This window comes from Carettochelys insculpta, chromosome 7 (assembly GCF_033958435.1).
Source record: "Carettochelys insculpta isolate YL-2023 chromosome 7, ASM3395843v1, whole genome shotgun sequence".
Lineage (NCBI taxonomy): Eukaryota > Metazoa > Chordata > Testudines > Carettochelyidae > Carettochelys > Carettochelys insculpta.
The window spans coordinates 69,758,671-69,779,417 of NC_134143.1; the positions used below are offsets into that span (position 1 = coordinate 69,758,671).

Genomic DNA, 20,747 nt, shown 5'->3' on the forward strand with positions numbered 1-20,747 from the left:
TTTGCTTTATATTGAGGGGAGGAGGGGAGGGAGAATATTCCTGTTAGGGCTCACATGAGTTAGCAATGCCTCTGATTACCTGTAATGGAGTAGTACTTAGCCCAGATCCCTGCCAGGGAACTCTAAGAGCTGTACACACACATATAAAGAAAAGACAGGCCCTGCCCTAAGTAGCTTACAGATAGGTATTTATTTCTCCTTATAGTCTGAACTGCCAATGGGTATCCAGAGACCTGATCCCATTGGCCATCCCCAGGCAATGCCTTTGGCTCATCAGTGCAAGGGCTGTGGCATCCCATCCCAGCAAATCACCAATTATTTTACACATCTCTACTCTCTTGGTCCCTCTGTTCCCCGCATCTCACCCCACATCTCTTAGCATCTTCTGTGGTTCAACCGTATTATCCCATTGACTGAAATTTAAATAAGTCAGATCAGGAGCTAAAAGATAAAGGAGGCAGGAAGTACAGAGAGAGACCCGATTCTGCTCAGCTAAGCATGGGTTTAACTAGGGGTAGTATCTGGCCCACTATTCATTGCCCTTACAAAGCCAAGACATAGCCATGTGTATTCTACTTTTAAGACACAGAGAGAGAGAGAGAGAGAGAGAGATGCTATTGCTCATAAGCTGCTTAACTTCTAATGGCAACAGGTGCTACAGAGCTTGACATCCAAGACTAGTTAACGGTACCAATTAGCCATCGCTTGCAATGATGGATTCTTCCATCTCAACCCCCATCACTCAAGGAAAGGACTAACATCTCCCAGCTCATTTTACAAGGGGTCCAGAAAGCCATGCAACGGCAAAAGACTTCATCCATGGGCTGGGACAGGGCTCAGCAAGGCGGAATGCCAAACTGTGACCTTTTGACCCCTATGCACGGTCTGCACGCCAGTGGCACTTTTTAAAGTCACTAATAGTCCTACTTCTAACAGCTTTATTAATACATTGAGATGCAGAGCTTTACTGTTTCTGCCTTTAAATCTCCATGCAGCCAGATTTTTTAAATAGCTAACAATGTCTGGGATTTTACTCCATGTTGAACCTCTCTTATCCCAGATTCTCTGGTCCAACAACATCCCTCATCCGGTGCGGGGAAGGTGCACGCCCCAACCCCCAACCCCCCGTCCACAGGCTGCCCTCCCATCTGTCCATGGGAAAAGGGGGGACACAAGACACACTGACCTATCTGCTAGCGGCAGAGGCAGATGTGAGACACACTCACCCTCAGACTCTGGCGGGGGGAGATGCAGGGCAGGAGTGAGGTGGGGACAGCGCAGGCCCAGAGCCCAGGAGCCCTTGCTGAGCCAGCCCCTGCCAGCATCCCTCTTGGGCCAGCCCCGCCCTCCCCGTTCAACGGTCCCTCTCGGGCCAGTTCCCCTCCCCCTCAGTCTCTTTCTTACTGTTTGCCAACTGTTAAAGTACAGGTTGAAACTCTCTTGTTTGGCAACATTGCTCAGGCATCAGGACAATGGATGTTGCTCAGCCAGGGAGCTCCAGCTGTGCAGGGAAGCCAGCCAGGGAATGGAGCTCCGCCGGCAACCTCTCCACCACAAGGAGCCCTTTAACCCTGCACCAGAGAGCCCTGCAACAGCCCTGCATCCATGCCCCCAGAACCCTGTGGGGAGAGGGGAGGTGGGGAGCAGCCCACACAGCTGCTGCCTCCTCCCCCACCAGAGTCCAACTATTCCCAGATCAGAGACACCCAGATAAGGGAGGTTTGGGTGTATAATTAGAACAGCTGAACTCTATTATGTTACCACTCTAACGGATAAAACTTTCTCCTTCTTGGTGGTCACCCGATAACGAGTAGGATGTCTTCATGTCACCCTCCAATTTGTGTGTCCGTTAATGGCTGGTCATCCTGATTCTGGGGCCGCAGGTCTTATCACAGGCAGGACAGGTGTCGGTAGCTGTTGGAGGGACGCGGGGCAGTTTCTGATGCTCTTTTCTTCTTCTCCGCCGCTCCTCATCAGTACTGTGCCAGGGCCTCTCAAATTGCGCCACCCCCTCATGGATTACCCTTCTCCGCTGGGGACAGTCCTGGGCAAGGTGCTCCCAAGTGTCAAGACGGATGCTGCACTTTTCCATGTGTGCCTTCAGCATGTCCTTCTATCACTTCCTCTGGCCCCCAACACAACTGTAATAGCAAGCTGATGCATGATGTGGCTGGAGCAAGCTTCCACATTCAAAAATCCAATTAATATACAGTTCTTATGGAGAGGACATACCAGGTGTTACACTGATGATCATCCTCATCATCCATTTTACAGAGAGGGAAACTGAGCTGCACAGAGAGACTGAAGTGCTTTACTGCGACTCGAATCCAGATCTCCCAAGTCAGTGTCTTAACCCCAAGGCCAGAGTGTGAAGGTAACATTACCCACCCCCATCATGGCAATGAATTACAATGAGGTAATGAGCTTCTGCCTGCCTGGAGTCCCTCTGCACTTTGAGGTATGTGTGATTAATTATTTAGCCCTTGATCCCACTCTGTCCCCTGCCCCATGCAGCCTACGCTGGCAGTGGCATGTAGCGTATACACAGCTACGTGATCCAGTGAATGGCCGGTGGTGCCCACACTGCTGTGTGTAATGAAAGGCATCAGGGAAATACTCTGGCAGCAGGGAAGCAGCTGGACGCTCTACTGATAATAACAGCAGTGTGGATGGGGGATGTACCACTTGGGTGCAAAGAGAGCATGTCAACTATGGATGTGGTGAGTTTTTCTCCACTTGCCTATGCAGTGCCTCAGTATCTACACTGCTGTATATACCCGGGCTGGCGGGGTCATACAGTGTCTGTACCCTAAGTGCCACCACCAGTGTGGACCTGCCCTCAGAGGAAAGGGGAAGAGAGTGGTAGTGCAGTGCTACAGATGCAAGATAAGCCTGTGTGATGACCCCATCTAGGCCAATACACCAGGGATGGAACCAGAGTTCTCTGGAGCTCAAGAGCTCCGACTCCCAACTGAGGGGCTCCGAGACTCATAACCTTTGAGAACCATGCACAGAGGCAGACCTAACCTATAATGCACACCTTTCACTGGGTTACACTTGCCCAGAAGAGGGCATAGACCAGGAGAGGTGGGCAGCCAGGGTTGATGTTGACATGAAGAGGAAGTGGCCTGCAGTGATACTAAAAAGCCAGGGTCAGGATCAAGAATCTTCCTGCCTCCTGTGAAGAAACAAGAGAGGGAGCCAGGAGAATATGTGGGTGAGTCACTTGATTGGCAGCAGGCAGAGGAGGGTCACAGGTTGGTACAAAGGACTGAGGAGGAGCTGACTTCCCCACCCTGGGCTCAGAGTAGGATGTCTGTCTCCAACACTCCAAAAGTTAATCACGTTTCTTTTCCAATCCAATCACAGGCAGCAGCTATGGAGAAACTATAGATTTTGCAGGCAGAGGGTTTAGGATGGAGGTGAGGACTTGGGGCAGCAGACATGTATGAGCTTCCCAAGCAACTGAGATCCTATCTTCAGGCATAGGCAGGTAATTAAAGAGAAACCAAAGGGGAGAAGATAGCAGAAGCATCAACAAAATGGACCTAAAATGGGAGCATAAAGCATTCAAGAATGGTACGTGCTAAGACTGCTCACCTCACTGTACAATGAAAACCTCTTACAGCTGGAGTTGCACTGAGTCAACAGCGCCAAGTGAATTTCCAGTATTAATATTTTAGCAACATCCATTTTCCATAATGTATTTTACAGTCCCTATGTTCCCCACCCCATTTTTGCAGCAGTTCACTTCATTTTATTAAATGCCCACACTCCCTCTAGTGACAGACTCCACACTGGATGTGCTTTCAATCCGCAGAAGCCGAGAGCTCTAATTTCCAAAGCTTTTGCCTGCGGTTCTATGGGGTCATGTTAGAGCTAATTAAAAGCGATGCTATTCTGGGCAATGAGGCCTCATGATGCTCTTCAGATCTGTGTGGCTGCTGTTTCTGTTTCAGAGCCAGGGATAAGGGAGAAAACAGCCACAGCAATCTTTGGATGTTACTGATGGGGATCTTGTTCCTGTTGATTTCAATGGGAGAAGTGTCACATCCTCACCATTTCAGAATAAAAATGTACAGTGCTGCAATTCTGTAACTTATGCCTTTCTTTGTTTACCTTTATAAAGTTCAGCAGCCTATTGGTACTTATGACCCTGGAGTACCTGCAAGGAAAGATGACCTGGACATTGGTTTCAGTTGGACAGAGAAAGCATGAAAAGTCAGAGCCTGCATTAGATCCCAGCTACACCTGGTTCCCAGTTCTCTGATCATGCCAATATAATTTTATTATTCCTTGGTAGCCTAGTGCATTAAGGTAAAGAGTGGTTCTGTGTGTTAATAAAGGGACACTAACAAATCTTTAAACTCAACTTAAAACAGAGCCCTGACTTGTATGATTCCACACACGACCCCATTGTGACACTGCAGGAAAACCAGAAAGTGAAATGGGACTATAAACTAAAGGTGAAACTGACCAGGCTAGTTTCATCATCCAAGCTGAAAAAGGCAAGCAATCAGATAAAATTAGGACAAGTAAAATAGTACAGGGAACTGCTATCACACAGGCAAGGATTATTTTTAAAACTACAGGTACATTGATCTAATCACATCATCTTTGTACAGGTTCTCTGCATTTCATTTTCTCAACTGTACAGCTTGGATTTGCCAGGCTAACACCATAAAGCAAAACAAAATCTAACTATTGTGGGGGGATCTTCTTTTCATTAAAGTCATCTTTCTAAGGCATCCGGTTGTTATTTGGTTGATTCATGGCAGCCACATGGAACCTATGCCAGATGATGCTGAACCAGATGTCAGTCGGGGACCCTAAAGGGCAATTTGTACTCTGTGAAAGTCAGAGTGGGCTCTGGTGGGATGAGGCATATGAAAGTGATGTGGGAACTGAGTACACTCAGTGCTCTGAGGATCGGGGCTCTGAGTAATGAATAAAATAGGGCCACATCCTCATCTCTCAAGGAAAACTTCAGTTAAAGGAAAATGCTGTACGTGGAAGTGAACAGAATCCTTCCCTTCCCTCCATGCAGGGTCCAGGACACCTGTGCAATTTGACTGCAGCTACTATATCTTCTTGTATTCAACCCCCAGCACAGTTGCCATCTAGCGGATCAGGAAAGTTCACATATCCACTGGCCATACATCCACCTCCCCTGCCTACCCAGGAACCCCTGAACAGAAAGCCACAGCAGAAAGCTCCATGGGATGCAGAAGCTGCATAGCCTCCAAAGATCCTTCTGTCCCCTCCAGCGCCTTCATCCACAGCAGCATGAAACATTCTAGGCCAGATCTTCAGCCAGTATAAATTGGCCCAGTGACTTCAATGGAGCTACTTCTGCCCCATTGTGGACTTTCTACCATCATAGGATTTGACCCTGTAATGATTCCAACTCCCAAGTCACTGCAAGTTAACTGATCCTGACAACTCAGGGCAGGCCTAATGTGGAACCTGAAACCCAAACCCAATTCATTTTAAATCTGAGCAAATCCCAACTGCTCCTACAAGTTGGACTTACTTACAAATCCAGAACTGGCCTAGTATGAGTTTGAGATCCTTACCATCTCCACACTAAAATCCAATCTCCAGGTCAGCCTCAAACCCAAAGCTAACTCAGATCTACCTCCGTATGCCACCAGTTACAACAGACACCTGAATCACATCAGCAAGTATTTCTATCCCCCATTTTACAAATGAGTCCACTGAGGCATAAAAAGCTTGAATGACCTGATCCTATAGTCCTTGTTACCAGCACATCTCTGGCTGAGTCAGCCCCGCCCAGATGTTACTATTGTATTATTACTCAAAATCTCCACCGACACATCCAGTTATAACTCTGCTCTGTGATCTGATTTATTTTCATATTACCTAGAATACAGAACATACCTGTTTCTGTCTTACCTATCTGGCTGAGGAGAACAGCCTTTCTCTATCCAACTGAAACCATCTTCCAAGTCACTCTTCTTTGCAGGTCTGTGACTCTTCTTCTTGAACACATAATTGTTTCTGTCTACCTTTGAATCACTACAAATCATAACCCCCATCCTGCACTCCTAGTGCACCCAACTACACCTTGAACTACACCATGAAACTGACAGCAAACAGAAAACTGAAAGACTTCACTTTTCAAACAGAGGGTTAGCAAGTGTGGCCTGTGACTTTAACTAGGTTGTGGGGAAAGAACATTGGCAATCTTGAACAGGTTCAGAGGCAGCACATAAGGAATGTAGCAGCAAACTCCTTCCAGTTTCTTTCCATGAGATATCAATCCAAGTTTTCAGTGAAACCAGCCTGGAGATGAGTAATTGGACGGAAATCTCCTCAGGCTCTTTTCCCATGCGCTAATGACACAACACAAACCTCAAAAACAATTACACTATGTCAGCGTTCCATTTTTATTTCTCCAGCCCCCTTGAAATATTAATTAAAAACTTATTTTATTTTCTGGCAAACTCCCAGAGAATTATTTGAGTGCCAGAATTCACTATGAGGAGTAGCAGAGAAGGGAAATGCATTAAGATATTGTGACATGGAAGCTGATTCAAGTGGTGATGAGACTACCATCTATAGCCAAAAGCTATTGGACAAAAAATCTGGTAAGCGCAGCAATTAAAACACCTCAAGTGCAATACAATTAATCTGTCACTAGCTCACCGGTTAGGAGCACATATTTTAGAATGGAGCCCAAGTGGAACACTCCAGTAGTAATCCTGATAGCCAAAGCCTGGATTTCCAGACTAAGAATTATAAATAGTTCCCACTTATTTTCTCCCCACCACATGCTGCATTGTTAGGCACGTTACTGAAAAACCACCTAGTACACATTGCAGCCACCACACTGCTCTACTTGCAAGTCACCATTGTCAAAGTGTGCAATATCTCTGTATTGGAAATGTGGAGATATACATATCTCACAGAGCTGGAAGGGACCTTGAGAGGTCATGGAGTCCAGTCCCCTGCCCGCACAGTAGGACTTATCGCCACTGATGACAGTTTGTTTGTTTTTTTTATATATCTAACCTGCCCTAGAACAGCCCCCTCAACAGTTGAGCTCACAACCCTGGGTTTACAAGGCCAATGCTCTAGCCAGCTTGGCAATCGCAGCAGATTCTTGCAAAAGGCATTTGTTAGAGTCACTCCCAAATAAGAACTGACAGCAATGCAAATTTTTATACCACCTGCTTCTAGGTTTTGTGTGGAACTTGTATGTACATGAGCCAGAGCAGATAAAGCATGAAAAGAACTTCTGGATCATTTACTCCAGTCACCCACAGTAATTTCAGCTACACCAATCCCAAGTACAGGGCCTGCTACCAACAAGCACAGCTACATTTTGTGCTCTTGAGCGAAGTTAGGGTGTACCCATGCATAATCTCTGCATGGAAAATTGATATTTTTCATGTTTTCTGGAAAGAAAAACGAACAAAAAACTTCAAAGATTAAGTTTCAAATTCTTCTGTTTGTGTAGAAAACCCCTTCTGGGTCTAAACCACTGCAGTTCAGTCTTTGTCAGTCTGCAAACAGAATGAAGCAGTAAATCTTAGGGAGGTGTGAACTGGTTCATCTCAAAGTAGATGTTAACTCTGATAGATGGTGGTGAGGGTCTCAACTATTATTTCAATGGCGAGAATTTCAGGAGGGGCATCCAGTGAGGTTTGTTTTATCCATTGGGGCTGGCTGGAGTCACCTGAAAGGCTCTCTCACAGAACTAAGGGTGCAAGGTATAAGGACTCAAATCATCAAGCTTCATATGGAATGGTTTAGTTCCCCAGCACAGAAGTCTGGGAGAGGAAAGGACAGTTAGAAAAATCCAGCAGATGAAGTAATTTCCACAGGGAGGAGAAAGTCTCTTATGAGTGGAAATTGGAGCAATGAAAACACTCAGACAGATGGAGGGGATGGGAGTTAAAAAAAAAAAAAGGAGGAGCAAGATTGGGTGACTGAAAGTTCAAAGATACAAATTTTCAACTAACACCATATTTGTGTCCTGTGTTTTTTCCCCCAAAAGATGTTAGCAAAATTTTCCCCAATTTTTTGCCCCCAGAATTTTCCAAAAGCCTTTCCAATGAGTTTTTTCTTCTGGCTTACAGTTGCACTACTCATCCCTGGAGTGAAGCAACTTCAGTGGCACCTCTCAATAAATTGTTCTCTAGGGTATCCCAATTTACCAATAAAAAAGTCTGCCTTTTAGCCAATGTAAAATCCTCCCTTTTACAAACACGGTAACTTATGTCACTCCAAGTTACCCTTAATGAAAGTGCATAGAGTGTCTGCAACACCCACCCCCATGCATCGATAACATTTTGTACTTCCACAGCAGTTGCCATCAGAGGACCTCTGTGTTTTATAAACAGTTACTCTTTCTGGGAGGCATGAGCCTGATTCCACATGGAAGACAAGACAGAGTCACTAAGAGTCTTGCACAAGGTTACACAAGGCAAGGACAAGAGCAGGACCCAGATCTCCTGGCTCCCAGCCCTTTGTGGCTCAGGACCACCTTTCCTGTGCAGAAACACAGAAAACAAAAGTTTGACCCTGGAGAGTCTGATTTTTCTGGTGACACTGAAATTCTCTTTTTAAAACCAAACTGAAGCAGCTTATCAAAAATCCTGAATAACACAAGGCATTGAATTTGCAGGTCTCTCTCCTTTGAGAACAAGATTGAGATTCATTTATATTCCCAACCAACATCCTGATCCTTTTATTTACTGTATTTTCTTCTCACTCTGAAAATCAGTTGGGTTTTAAGAACCTCCCACCACAAGTGTTTGCTTTGAAATTTGCTGTCTCACTAAACAATTTTTTACTGATAAAAAACTACCCCCTCTCCCAGGCAAGAAAGATCAGATTTTCAATCAATGCAAAGGAGAACAAGAGGGGGAAGTGTATCCCACTTCAGTACTCATTGCTTTGATAGACTGAGAACTGAATCACATATACATGCCCGCCTCACTGCTTGAAGAGTTCCAGCACAATGACGGGACGTGAGTTAATGTCCTGCTTGTATTTCCAATTTCCTTTCCTGCAGTCCTATCTCTACTGCCAAGGTTTTTATAGGTGATTGGCCTGGGTGGTCAGAGATACCATAACTCCTTAGCCCTAATCTCCGCTAAACTACTGTTTCATTGTGTGACCCTGGGCAAATTGCTTGACCCCTTTGTACCGTATTCAACCCAACTGCAAAATTGAGTAGACGTAGGACTGCAGTGCAATATCAGGCACTGTATCTGCCTGTCCCTGGTAATATATGAAAGTACCTCCATACAGCGTCAAGTTCAAACAGTTAACTTTGCCTACAGTCTTGCACAATATACTGCTTTAAAAATCTATAATAATGAATGAGAAGTTATAGGAAGCATTCCCGAAAAGGAACAGTAAAGAAAACTGAGTCTCTCGGTACCAAACCCCACATTTGACAAACCATGGAACACTATTAGTAACACTAATAGTTATTAAACACTACTATTCATTAGGATGCATGCTTGTCAGTTCCACAGACACCAGTAAACACAGCCCCAAAGTAGCCAAAAGGTTTCCATGCACAGTGTCATGACACAGGCAAAACCTTAGTGAAAAGCCCTGAACAATCTGAACGTCTTTATTATCCTTATCAGTGTCCACAAGTTAAAAAACAAACAAAGCTACTTATTTAAATGACACATTTCTACCAGAGAGAGCTAAGCAATGAAGATTTTTAAATCCCTTTCTGAAATGTACCTTGAAAAAACCTTTATCGAGTCCTCTGTGCTAATTGAAGAAGAAATACAAATAACTATTAGAAGCCTATATGCTATCTCCTTATGCTGAGCCTCCTTCAATTCAGCACTGAAATGAAAAAAAGAACCAGTGTTCATTGACTGATTTTTTTTCACTACATTCCTCCATGCATTTTTAAAGACTCATACTGACAATGTAATGCTAAAATAGACCACAGGCAGCTTTCAATAAATATTTGTTTTCATCATAAGTTATGATGGAATTCATGTCTCACAAACTCAGGTACCTTTAAAAGCTGGATAAATCTAGTTAACATCTAGCTTGCTGTCAGCATGATTAGGTAAGTAAAAAATAAATAACTATGAGATGAAACTTGGATTCAGAAAAGCATAAGGAGATGCCTGAATTGCACATCACTTAGCTCTGATACATTCACTAAGCAGGCTCCAAATGATCCTTCAGCCCTGGGGGTAACATAATTTTCAGCTCTGGACATTCCACTTTATACTTCTAATTGTGTTTTGCACATTTTCAATATAGGCCAAGCAGTCAAAGTGGTATTTTCAAGGCAGTGACTAGCTGTAATCATCAAAATAATGGGCACTGTGTCACCCTCTGTAAGGCTTTCCTGAATCCTTTAAATTACGCCTGCTTTCAGGCTTTATGGCGCAGGAGAACTAATATATCTTATATCATGTTAAAATAAAATTGATATTCCCTGATGGCTGTCCGGGGAGTATTATAGGAGCTAGGGAGGGGCAGCAGTTGCTAACATAACAATGTGCCTTTCATTGCTCTCTCCAGCAGACAGGCTCTGGCCAGTTGCTCAAGAGCGCCACCTTTTGGCACAAACTATTGCACAGACCCAGCGCAAACTTTCCCGGCTGCCTCAACTAATTTTCAAATTGGTCATTTATTGCCGGGGTGGGGTGGGGCGGGGAGGAGGCTTTCCACGGCCATCGCTTTTCGGGATCGTGCTTCGCCTCCTTTCGCTGCTGCTTCAAACCCGCTCAGTTTACAGCTCCGCGAACGCCTCCGGGCGGGTTTGACGGGACCAGGCAGAGCATCCAAACACCCACGGGCGTGTCTGTGTCGGGGTTTCAACGCCCGGCGTTATTTTCCCCCCGCGCGGGCCCACGGAAGGGAGAAATCGCCCATTTAAAGAGAAACGGCGGAAGGAAAGTCTGCCGGGCGGAGGCAGGGCTGGGGCGGCCGCGCCAGGGGGAGTCTCTCCCCTTCGCTCCTACCGGTGGAGAGGGAGGGAGATGAGGTCCAGAGAAACCCTCCGCTCTAACTTCCCCTGCCGCCCGTCCAGCCCGCCGCCGGGTCTCCCCCTGCCCGCCCGCCACGCGCGAGGGCTCCGGCGCTTTGGTTGTGGCTTCTCCCGCCTCTCCCCAGACCGAACTTTCCCCCACTTGGCGCCAAAGCGGCGGCGGCGGCAGGTCCCAGCCCCGCTCCCCCGCCGCGGCCGCTGGACCCCGGCTGCGACTGGGCGCACGCCCCGCGGCCCCAGGGCTACTCACGCTGCTGTTGTGGCCGGACCAGTGCACCATGGCTTGGTTGTGAGCCGAGTCCCCGCTCAGGGCGCAGGTGGTGCTGCTCAGCCGCAGCTCCTCGCCGCCTCGCAGCTTGGCCCCTTTCCCTTCCTCCCGGGAGCCCTTGGCTGGAGCCCCGCGCGGGGCTTTCGGCCCCTCCGCCCACGGGGCGCCCCCTCCGCCGTGGTCCGGGGCGAAGCGCCGGCGGCCCCCGCTGCTCCGCCGGGCCCTGGGCCGTGGGGGGTGGGAGCTGCTGCCAGTCCCCGGCCAGCCGCCTCCCTCCTCGGCAGCTCCGGGCGGCAGCCCCTCCGCCCGGCCTCGGGCCGCGGCTGGGGCGCTCCCCCTCGCCACTGCAGAGCGCTGCCCGGCCCCTACCGCCGCTCCAGCCCATCCCAAGCCCGGGTCCTCGTCCAGCAGCACAACCGGCGGCTCCTCCGCGGCGTCCCGGTCCCCGACGCCCCATCCTCCGCCGGGCTTCTTCTGCAGCAGGGCATCGTCCCCGGCGGAGCGCCGCGCCCGGCTCCCCGGCCAAGGCAGGGGGCCCCGCGGCTGCAGCGGCTCCTTCTCCCGGGAGGAGGAAAGCGACGGGGCTGGCGGTGCAGCTGAGCAGGTCCCGCAAGTTATTTCAGCGCCGGTCAGACAGCCAGTGAAGAGCAAAAGCCATGTCCAGGCGGGCCGGGCGGCGCGGCAGGCGGGGTACCAGCCGGTGCCCCTCTCCATGCCTCGCCGGCGGGGTCGGGGGCCTGGGGGGGCTCTTTCAGGGGAGGGGGGCTGGGCGAGGAGGAGGAGAATTATTTGCAGCGGCTCTTCTCGTTCCCCTTCTCAGCCTCGGAGACGGTGACCAGGCGGGCAAAAAAAGCCCAACTCTCGCCCGGCAGTCGGAGCGGCTCGTTACTGTCGGTGGGTGGGTTTTTTTTTTTTTTTTTTTTTGAAAAGTGCTTTTCAGTGACACTGTTCACGTTCCAGGGTTTGATCAAGTGAGCGGGTTACACCGCGCGGGGGAAGGAGGAGCCGCGGCCCCAGCCAAGCGGCGCGCCTGAAATGTACGAGCGACGCACCAACCACGCGGCGCGGCCGCTGGAAGGGCTGGGGGGGGGGGGGGGCTGAAGGGCGGAATCCTGCGGGGGGGGGGCGCAGAGGATAAAAGAGCTCCAGAAGGGTCGCCTGGTATTTCTCACGACCTCGTGTGTGTGTGAGTGTGTGTGTGTGTGTGTGTGTGAGAGGGGGGGTCAGGAGAAATGTATGAGTGTGTGTGTGTAGATAGAGATACTGCTATGATATATTTCTTCATATGTAGCGTGTGGATGGATGGATAGATAATTGCTATAGAGAGATCATCTCCACAGACAGGAACAGAGCGAGTGAATCGGGTGTGGGAGATTATACGTGTGTGTATGTACGCACACACACACACACACACACACAATTGTTATAGAAATATCACCCACTCTGTCCCCACCGACACACAGAGGGACACACGGGGAGAGAGCGAGTGAATTCCGTGTGTGTGTGTACACACACATTCCCCCCGCTCTGTCTCCACAGACGGACAGAGGGACACCGGGCAGACAGAAAGCGAGGGGGACGCATGCAGGATCACAAAGCAGGATCGCTGCAGAGACCGAGCAATGGCTCCCGCGCCTGACGTGTCCGTGTGTTCATCTCCATAGGTCGCTAGACACACACCACGGATCACCCGCCGTTTCCCCACAGAGACCCTGACCGCGCCCACACACCCGCGCAGAGGGCCGGCGCCTGTGGCTGTCGGTCTGTCTACATGATCACAACGCAACGCATCTAGCGGGGGGGAAACCCCCGGAGTTCCCCGACCCGCAGCCCCACGTGTGCGGGTAAGAAACAGCCCCAGGACGCCCGGCCCACGTGTGCCGGCTGACATGCAACAGGGGCAGACTGGCAAGCTCCGCGCTTGCCTGGGCAGCCCGCTCTGTACCCCGCCCGGAATGCGCGCCCCCAAATCCCGCTGGGGGTGGGGGCTCACCCGGGCTCTCATCCGCGGTGCGAGTCGTGAGACGCCCGCAGGTGAGCGACTCTCACCCGCGTTCCCCAGAGGCAGGTGGCTGGGAGAGCTCCGGGATTTTGTTCCGACAGAGGAACCGGCGGGGAGAGCCCCACTCGTATTTCCGAGGGCGATCAAATCCCGCCCGAGCCAGGACCCCTCTCCCCCTTCCGCAGCAGCACACGCCGCGTGGGAGTAACTGGGTCTGGGGGCGGAGGCTTTGCCGCTTCCCCCCAACGCGGGGGCGAGGGGGGGGGGCTTTTTTCCTTTGCTTTGCAATGGCCCGGTGAGCTGCCGGGGCGGGAGGGGAAGAGAGACATTAATTTCTGGCCCTGCCCAGGCAGGGCTGTGCCTGCCTCGAGTAGTGGGCGCGGGCTGCTCAGCTGCAGGGTGAGTCGTGGTAAAACACCATAGATAATGTTACAGCCTCTCTCCGCGGAAGCCAAGTTTGGTGCATAACTAGAGAGCTCAGCAGAGAGAGACGCGCACTGAGAATCTGCCCCGTGCTTCTGCTGGTTTAGATCACGCCACACCAAGTCTCTCCTTCTCCCAGCCGTCCCATTGCCCTGCCTGGCTGCTGCAATTGTGTAACACGGCGACTCCTTTTGGACACGGTAGCGAACTGCCTCTGCAGGGAGTGGGGAAGGAAAGGAGCCCCCTGTTCGCGTGTTGTCCTAGCTCCCTAGTCTCTCCGAACACTTCCCCTGTCCCCTTCCTCCACAGGTAACAATGATGCAGGAAAACTGGCAACTCTACCGAGATTATTTCACGGGCACCACTCTCCAGCCTCTTCAGACCCCCAGAGGAAGAGTGAAACTCACAAGGCCTAGGTGAAATTGACAGTTGTATCCATTGGTTACCCTGCCTATTAAAATTCCCTGCAGCCAGCCAGAGCGCTTGGAAACAACTCTAAATATATATATTTTGTTGTAAACACAGTGACACAGTTATTTTAATTAATGTGAAATCCCAATAAGTGGGAGTTGGGGAAACGGGAGATAGTAAGGCAAATCAACTTCAGATCATGTTATTTTTGGTTTGGATTCTATTAGGTTTCAAAGCTGTGTGCCAAAACGTTTAGGAGCTGACATTTCATTTGAGTGGGAGCAGAGAGATACCAAAGTAATACATGACTTAGAGGGAATTTATATATAAACACATACATGACAGTATATTGGTGAGATCACATATCTATACAGTTGCTACACTCACACAAATGTGATATCACACACACAAAGATGTTACTGCAGGAGGGGAAGGAGCTCTTTAAAAATTAATCCATCATTTTTAGATGCAGTTGGGAGAAATATATCAGCAATGCAATTCCCTGTTCTCCACTGTCCCATTCCTCCCATTTCTGATAGAAATCAAGTGTGCAATTCCAAACAGAAAAGGAAGAATGCAGGTACTCATCTGCATCATAAAAGGAAATGGGGTTAACACCCAGCAATGGGGACACAGATTAGTCACCTGCTCATAGAATCTTGTGGGATAACGGGTTATGTCTTCCTGTCTGCATCCTAAGCATTCTGCACTAAATTAAGATCCCCAAACAAAATGTGTAGAGGACACCTTGGAACAGTCACCATTAGAGCTTGATTAACAATCCACAACACATACATCATTCCTTTTACCTGTTTGAGAATTACACGTAGACAGATTTTAATCTAATGTATTGCAGATTCGTTCATCATTTAAAATTGTTAGACCAACAAAATATTCTTGAAATCTATTACTTATTCCTTACTGTCCCAGAGGCTCAGGAGTGGATCATATGATGATTATTACCAGGTCTGTTCAGTCCCTCTAAAGCACCTGGCAGTGGCCACTGTCAAAAGACAGAACAATGAACTAGATGGACCTTTGGTCTAACCTAGTAGGGCAATTTATATGTTCTGAAGGTATTTAGGCACTTACGTGCAATGCAGGAGACTGTGGGCCTAGATGTTATCCCTTCTGCTATCTGACTTGACAAACATTCAGAAAGAGAAGGAAAAGGTGTTCAGAACCTGGGACAGACAGACGCTCCTGACACAAAAGCTCATGAAAAGACATTTCCTCAGGTATCCAAGATATCTTCATTACTTATGAACATTCTTGCAAATTACAATGTTACTTGTACATGTGTTGTGAGCCATGAATTAAAGGGAAGGTGAACATTGTCAGGGTGAATATCTGTGTTTTCATTCAATTATTTTTTTTTGCACATTCTCCCAGCTCTTGTGCCCACTCTCAGTTATGCCCCACTGAGGTTACTTAAATTGAAACTACAGCTTGTACATATAAGATTAGATTTTCAGAGCTTAATTTTCCATGTAGCCAGCACTCGCCAGGGGAGAGTTTCAAGAGAGCTCAGTTCCCATTTAGGTATCTAGAAAAGGGCCAGATTTTCAAAAGAAAATCTGGAAAATGTATATGTAATGTGTATGTAATGTATCTTCTGCCATTGTTAAAAAACAAACAGGAAACTTTCCTGGGCACCTGGTTACCTAAGTTCCCTGTAAGTCAAGCAGCCACAGAGCTGCCTAGTTAGGAGGAAGAGGGCTACTCCACCCTCAACCTACCCCAGCCTCCAACCTGCGATGGCCGGGAAAAGAAAGCCTGAACCCAGCACCTCTGCCTGGATGCAACCACTGTCTGGGCAGCCTGGCCCTAGACTCCCAGCTGCAAGCCAAACAGCCAAGAGACCTCCTACCACAACCGGAGCATCCCAGCTCCACAGCCACCCTACCGAGACCCAGCCACCATGGCCCCAGAGCCCCCTGCCATGACCTTGATAGCCCAGACACCTCCTTCCTGGCCTGGGTGAACCAGACCCCCCTGCCACAAACCATTGCCCCGAGCCTGAGCCCACTCCCACACTCAGAAACTCTTGGCTCCAGCCCCACCCCAGGAGGTTTATTATGTGCACCAATATGAAGGTGATGTGTCACAAAACACCTCTTTGTCACCACAGAAGCATAGTGATGCTGGACCTATTTTTGAGGTGAGGGTGCTGAGCACCCCTGCCCCATTTAGACTTGTTGAGATTGGGTTGCCAAAGCACTTGGAACACACAGACCAGACTACATTGCTGTAACCCTCACCACCACAGGCTGGGCCCACAGCTCTGGGCAGCTGCAGAGTTTGTGAGACCTGGCAGCTGGTGGGCTGGAAGGATAGTGGAACTCTGAGGGCCACCTGAGCCCACGGGACAGACAGGTGATGGGACCCTAAGGGCAGGTGGAGCCAGTGGCTCCCCAAGGGGCTGGAAGAGCCCATGGTGGCAGGACCCTAGGGGCCAGCAAAGTGCATGGGGCTGGCAGAAGCCAGCAGTGAGACCAGCCCTGAAGAAAGGGGAAGCTGGTTGCAAAACCTGTGAGTGCTGTAAGACCCGCCACATCCCTGCTTCCTCCACCTGTGTAGTGGTACATGTAACAAAATTCAGTATGAGTTAAAGACAACACTGCTATTGACTGTACAAAACCTCATTAAAACCATCTGTTTGTCAGCCCCCTAATGTCTTGACTTGGAAGAAGAGTAGAGTAATTGCTCCATTGTCTAAGTGAAAGAAAAAGCGGTGCTTTGTACTTCTAGTCTAGTACTGCAGGAACAAGAGAGTGCGCGTGTGAGTGTAACATTTGCCCTCTACTGGATGGATTGACAATGACTTAATTGTGTTTTTCCCTTCTGCAGGTTGGACCTCCCTGGTCCAGCACCATTAGCACCTGACCTGTCCCAAATGAAGGAGTTTGACGGGCCAGGGGAGGTCAATTCTGGCACCTCTGTGGCCGGCCTATGGGCTCTCTCTGGAGGCCACCAGCCTTCTAGTCAGGTGCCCCTCATATGGCTGCTGACCCAGCTGTTGGTCCCCACCACAGGGGTCCACGGCTGGCCCTGGCCAGACTCCTTTCCCCCAGGCTTCTGGACTAGCTCTGCTCCCAGTCCCTGGCTGGGCTCAAGGCCACCACTCCCTGGCCAACAGACCAGCTTCTATTCTGGACCCTCAGCCGCTAGCCCACCAGCCGCTGGACTAGCTTCACTCCTGGATCTCCAGCCAGGCTCCCAGCTAACAGCACTTTGCTGCCAGGGCTCGCTGGTCCAGCAACATCCATGGTCTTGTCAGACCAGAGTCCCAGGCCAGGGAGGTTCAATCTGTACTAACTGCTAAGAAAAGAGAGCTACCTGTTCTGTAACTGGTGTTCTTCCAGATGTGTTGCTCATGTCCGTTCCAAGTTGGGTGTGCGCTGGTGCACACCCTATCACTGGACGCTTTTTGCCCTAGCCAGTAGCCATAGGGTCGGTGTGGCACCCCCCTGGAGTGGCACCAATATGGTGACCAACATATGCACCGCCCAGCCCCCTCCCCGTCTCCTCAGTTCCTTCTTGCCAGCTACTCCAACAGTTGGGAAGGCGGGAGGGTTTTAGAATGGATATGAACAGCACATCTCGAAGAACACCAGTTACAGAACAGGTAATTGTCTTTTCTCCTTCGAGTGATTGCTCATGTCCATTCCAAGTTGGGTGAATACAAACCAATGCCTAGAAGGTGGGGTCAGAGCCCCAAACGGACTGCATGACAGCCCTGCTCACCACAGCGTCTTCCCGTGTGTGCTGTGTCAAAGCATAATGTGCTGTAAACATATGAATTGATGACCCAGTGGCCACCCTACAGATGTCCTGGATAGGCACCTGTGCCAAATACGCCACAGAAGATGCTTGCACCCTAGTGGAGTGAGCAGGGGAGGAACCCCCGTGGGCTTGTAACACTCCTTGATGCATGCCACTATTCAGGAGGAAATCTGCTGGAAGGACACCGGAAGGCCCTTCATCCTATCAGTGACTGCCACAAAGAGTTGCTGAGTTCTTCTAAAGGGCCTAGTCCTATCCATGTGGAAGGCCAGCGCCCTTTTAACGTCCAAGGTATGTAACCACTGCTCCCACAGGGGCTTTGGGTAAAATACCAGTAGCGAAATGTCTTGGTTAACATGAAACGCGGAGACCACCTAAGGTAAAAACATGGGGAGAGGTCTCAGCCTAACCTTATCCTTGTAAAACACTGTGTACAAGGGGTCCACTGAAAGTGCCCTCAACTCAGACACGCTCCAGGCTGAGGTGATTGCCACCAAAAAACGCTGTTTTGTAACTCAGAAACAGCAGGGAGCAAGTAGTCAGGGGGCCAAAGGGGGCCCCCATAAGCTTGGCTAACACCAAATTGAGATCCCATGGGGGCTTGATTCTTTCTAAACCTTTCAGAAACCTTTTGATTACAGGGTCAGAGAACACAGCAGACTTTACATGACCCAGGTGACAGGTTGAGATAGCAGCTAACCGAGGAGAGGGACAAGCCCTCCTGTACCAGACCCCACAGGTAATCTAAAATCAACAGGATGGGGAATTGCGAGGGAGACAGCCCTCTGTGAGACACCCACACCGCAAACCTTTTCCACGTAGCCAAATGCGTCACCTTCGTGGAGGGTTTTCTACGATTTAACAATACTTCCTTTAGGGGATCCGAACAGGTCAGCTCCCAGTCCCTCAGCCATGGAGCATCCACGCTGTGAGGTGCAGCAGCTGGAGGCTGGGATGTTCCAGTATCCCCTCTTGCTCCATCAGCAGGTCCGGCCAGATCGGCAACGTCGTCAGCTTGCGGATCGAAAGGTGCAGGAGGGTCGAGTACAAGTGCTGACAGGCCCATGCCGGTGCCACCAAGATGATCAATGTCCCTTCTGGGCGAATCTTGAAGAGGACCCTGTGAGCTAGCGGAATCGGAGGGAACGCATACCTCAGCCTGCCCGACCAGGGGACACTGAAGGCGCCTGCCCAGGACCCCAGGCTCTGATTGCTGTAGGAGCAAAACACCCTGCATTTCGCATTGACATAGGAGGCGAACAAGTCCACCTGGGGATACCCCCACCTCCGGAAAATAGAATGAACAACCTCCAGGTGATGAGACAACTCATGATCCGAAAAGGACCAGCTGAGTTGGTCTGCCAGTGAATTGTGCACACCTGGCAGGTAAAGGGCCTGCCGCATGATGCTGTGCTGAATGCAGAAGTCCCAGAGCATCATGGCCTCGTGACACAGGGCAGAGGAGCGTGACCTCCACCCCACCCGCCCCATTTATTGATATAGGACATTGCTGTTGTGTTGTCTGTACTGACTGGCACACAATGTCCCGTCAGACTGGCCTTGAACATCACACATGCTAGTCTGATGGCCCTGAGCTCCCTCACATTTATGTGGAGCCAAAGGTCCAAGAAGCTCCAAAGGGCCTGGGTTCATAGGTGACCCAGGTGTGTTCCCCACCCCCCCAGTGTGAATCTTCTGTTACTAGGGAAAGTGAGGGCTGCAGAGGGGCAAAGGGGACTCCTGTGAGGACAACCCCGTCGTCCAACCACCAGTGCAGGGTCAACAAAATCTGTCTCGGCATGGTAACCACCAAGTCTAAACTGTCTCTTGCAGGGCAATACACTAATGACAGCCATGGCTATAGTGGGCACATCCTTAACCTGGAGTGCTGTACCACAACAGTGCATGCTACCATGTGACCCAGCAAACGCAGGCAGCACCTGGCTGTTGTGGTGGGAACTGCCAGGATGTCTCGGACGATGGCCCCCGTGGACCTGAACCCGTCGTCCGACAGGAACATCCTGGTACACCAGCTGTCCAGTCATGCCCCTACAAACTCCATTGGCAAAGAAGGACCAACACTGACTTTGCCTTGTTGATCAAGAGACTGAGGCTTACAAAGGTTTGATGGATCAACTGTACATGCTGAACCACCTGCCCCCTGGAATGACCCTTGACTAGCCAGTTGTCCAGGTATGGGAAAGCTGCAACCCTTGCCTCTGTAGGGGTGCTGCTACTACTGCCATGCATTTGGTGAAGACCCTTGGGCCTGCAGACAAACCGAAAGGCAGGACTGTGAACTGATAATGGTTCCCATCTGCCAGGAACCTGAGAAACCTCCTGTGAGGAGGGTAGATTTAAATATGGACATATGCGTCCTATGTCAATTCCCCTGCTCCAGCATTGGGAGTATGAGACCTAGGGATATCACACAAAAATTTATCTTTTTCATGAACTCATTGAGACCTCTTAGGTCCAGGATGGGTCTGAAACCCCCATTTGGTTTCAGAATTAGGAAATACTGGGAATAAAACCGCTGTCCCCTGAACCTGGCAGGAACTTCTTCTGTGGCCCCACAAACCAGGAGGGATTGCAATTCCTGCCATAACAGGATCTCACGAGAGGGGTCCCTGAAGAGCGACAGGGAAGGAGGCTGGGAAGAGGGTATGAAGAGAACTGAATAGTGTATCCCCTCTCTACCGTACGCGGGACCCACCGGTCTGTGGTGATGCTCCACCACATACGGTAAAAGTGGGATAGGTGGAATGAAAAAAGTGGGGATGCTGGAGTGGATGAGATCAGCTCAATGCTTCCAACGATGCCATCAAAACTGAGATGGCCTTGAGGTTGGT

General features: G+C 49.8%; 1 protein-coding gene across 1 annotated transcript in view; it reads right to left on the minus strand.

Moving 5' to 3' along the window:
- The window catches only part of SORCS3 (sortilin related VPS10 domain containing receptor 3), a 477,486-nt gene extending 465,499 nt beyond the window's left edge, over positions 1-11,987 (minus strand). Inside the window, exon 1 of the mRNA XM_074999210.1 lies at positions 11,256-11,987. Within this exon, the coding sequence (XP_074855311.1) occupies positions 11,256-11,987 (732 nt within the window). The remainder of the gene's footprint in view (positions 1-11,255) is intronic.
- Between the last annotated feature and the right edge of the window lie 8,760 nt (positions 11,988-20,747).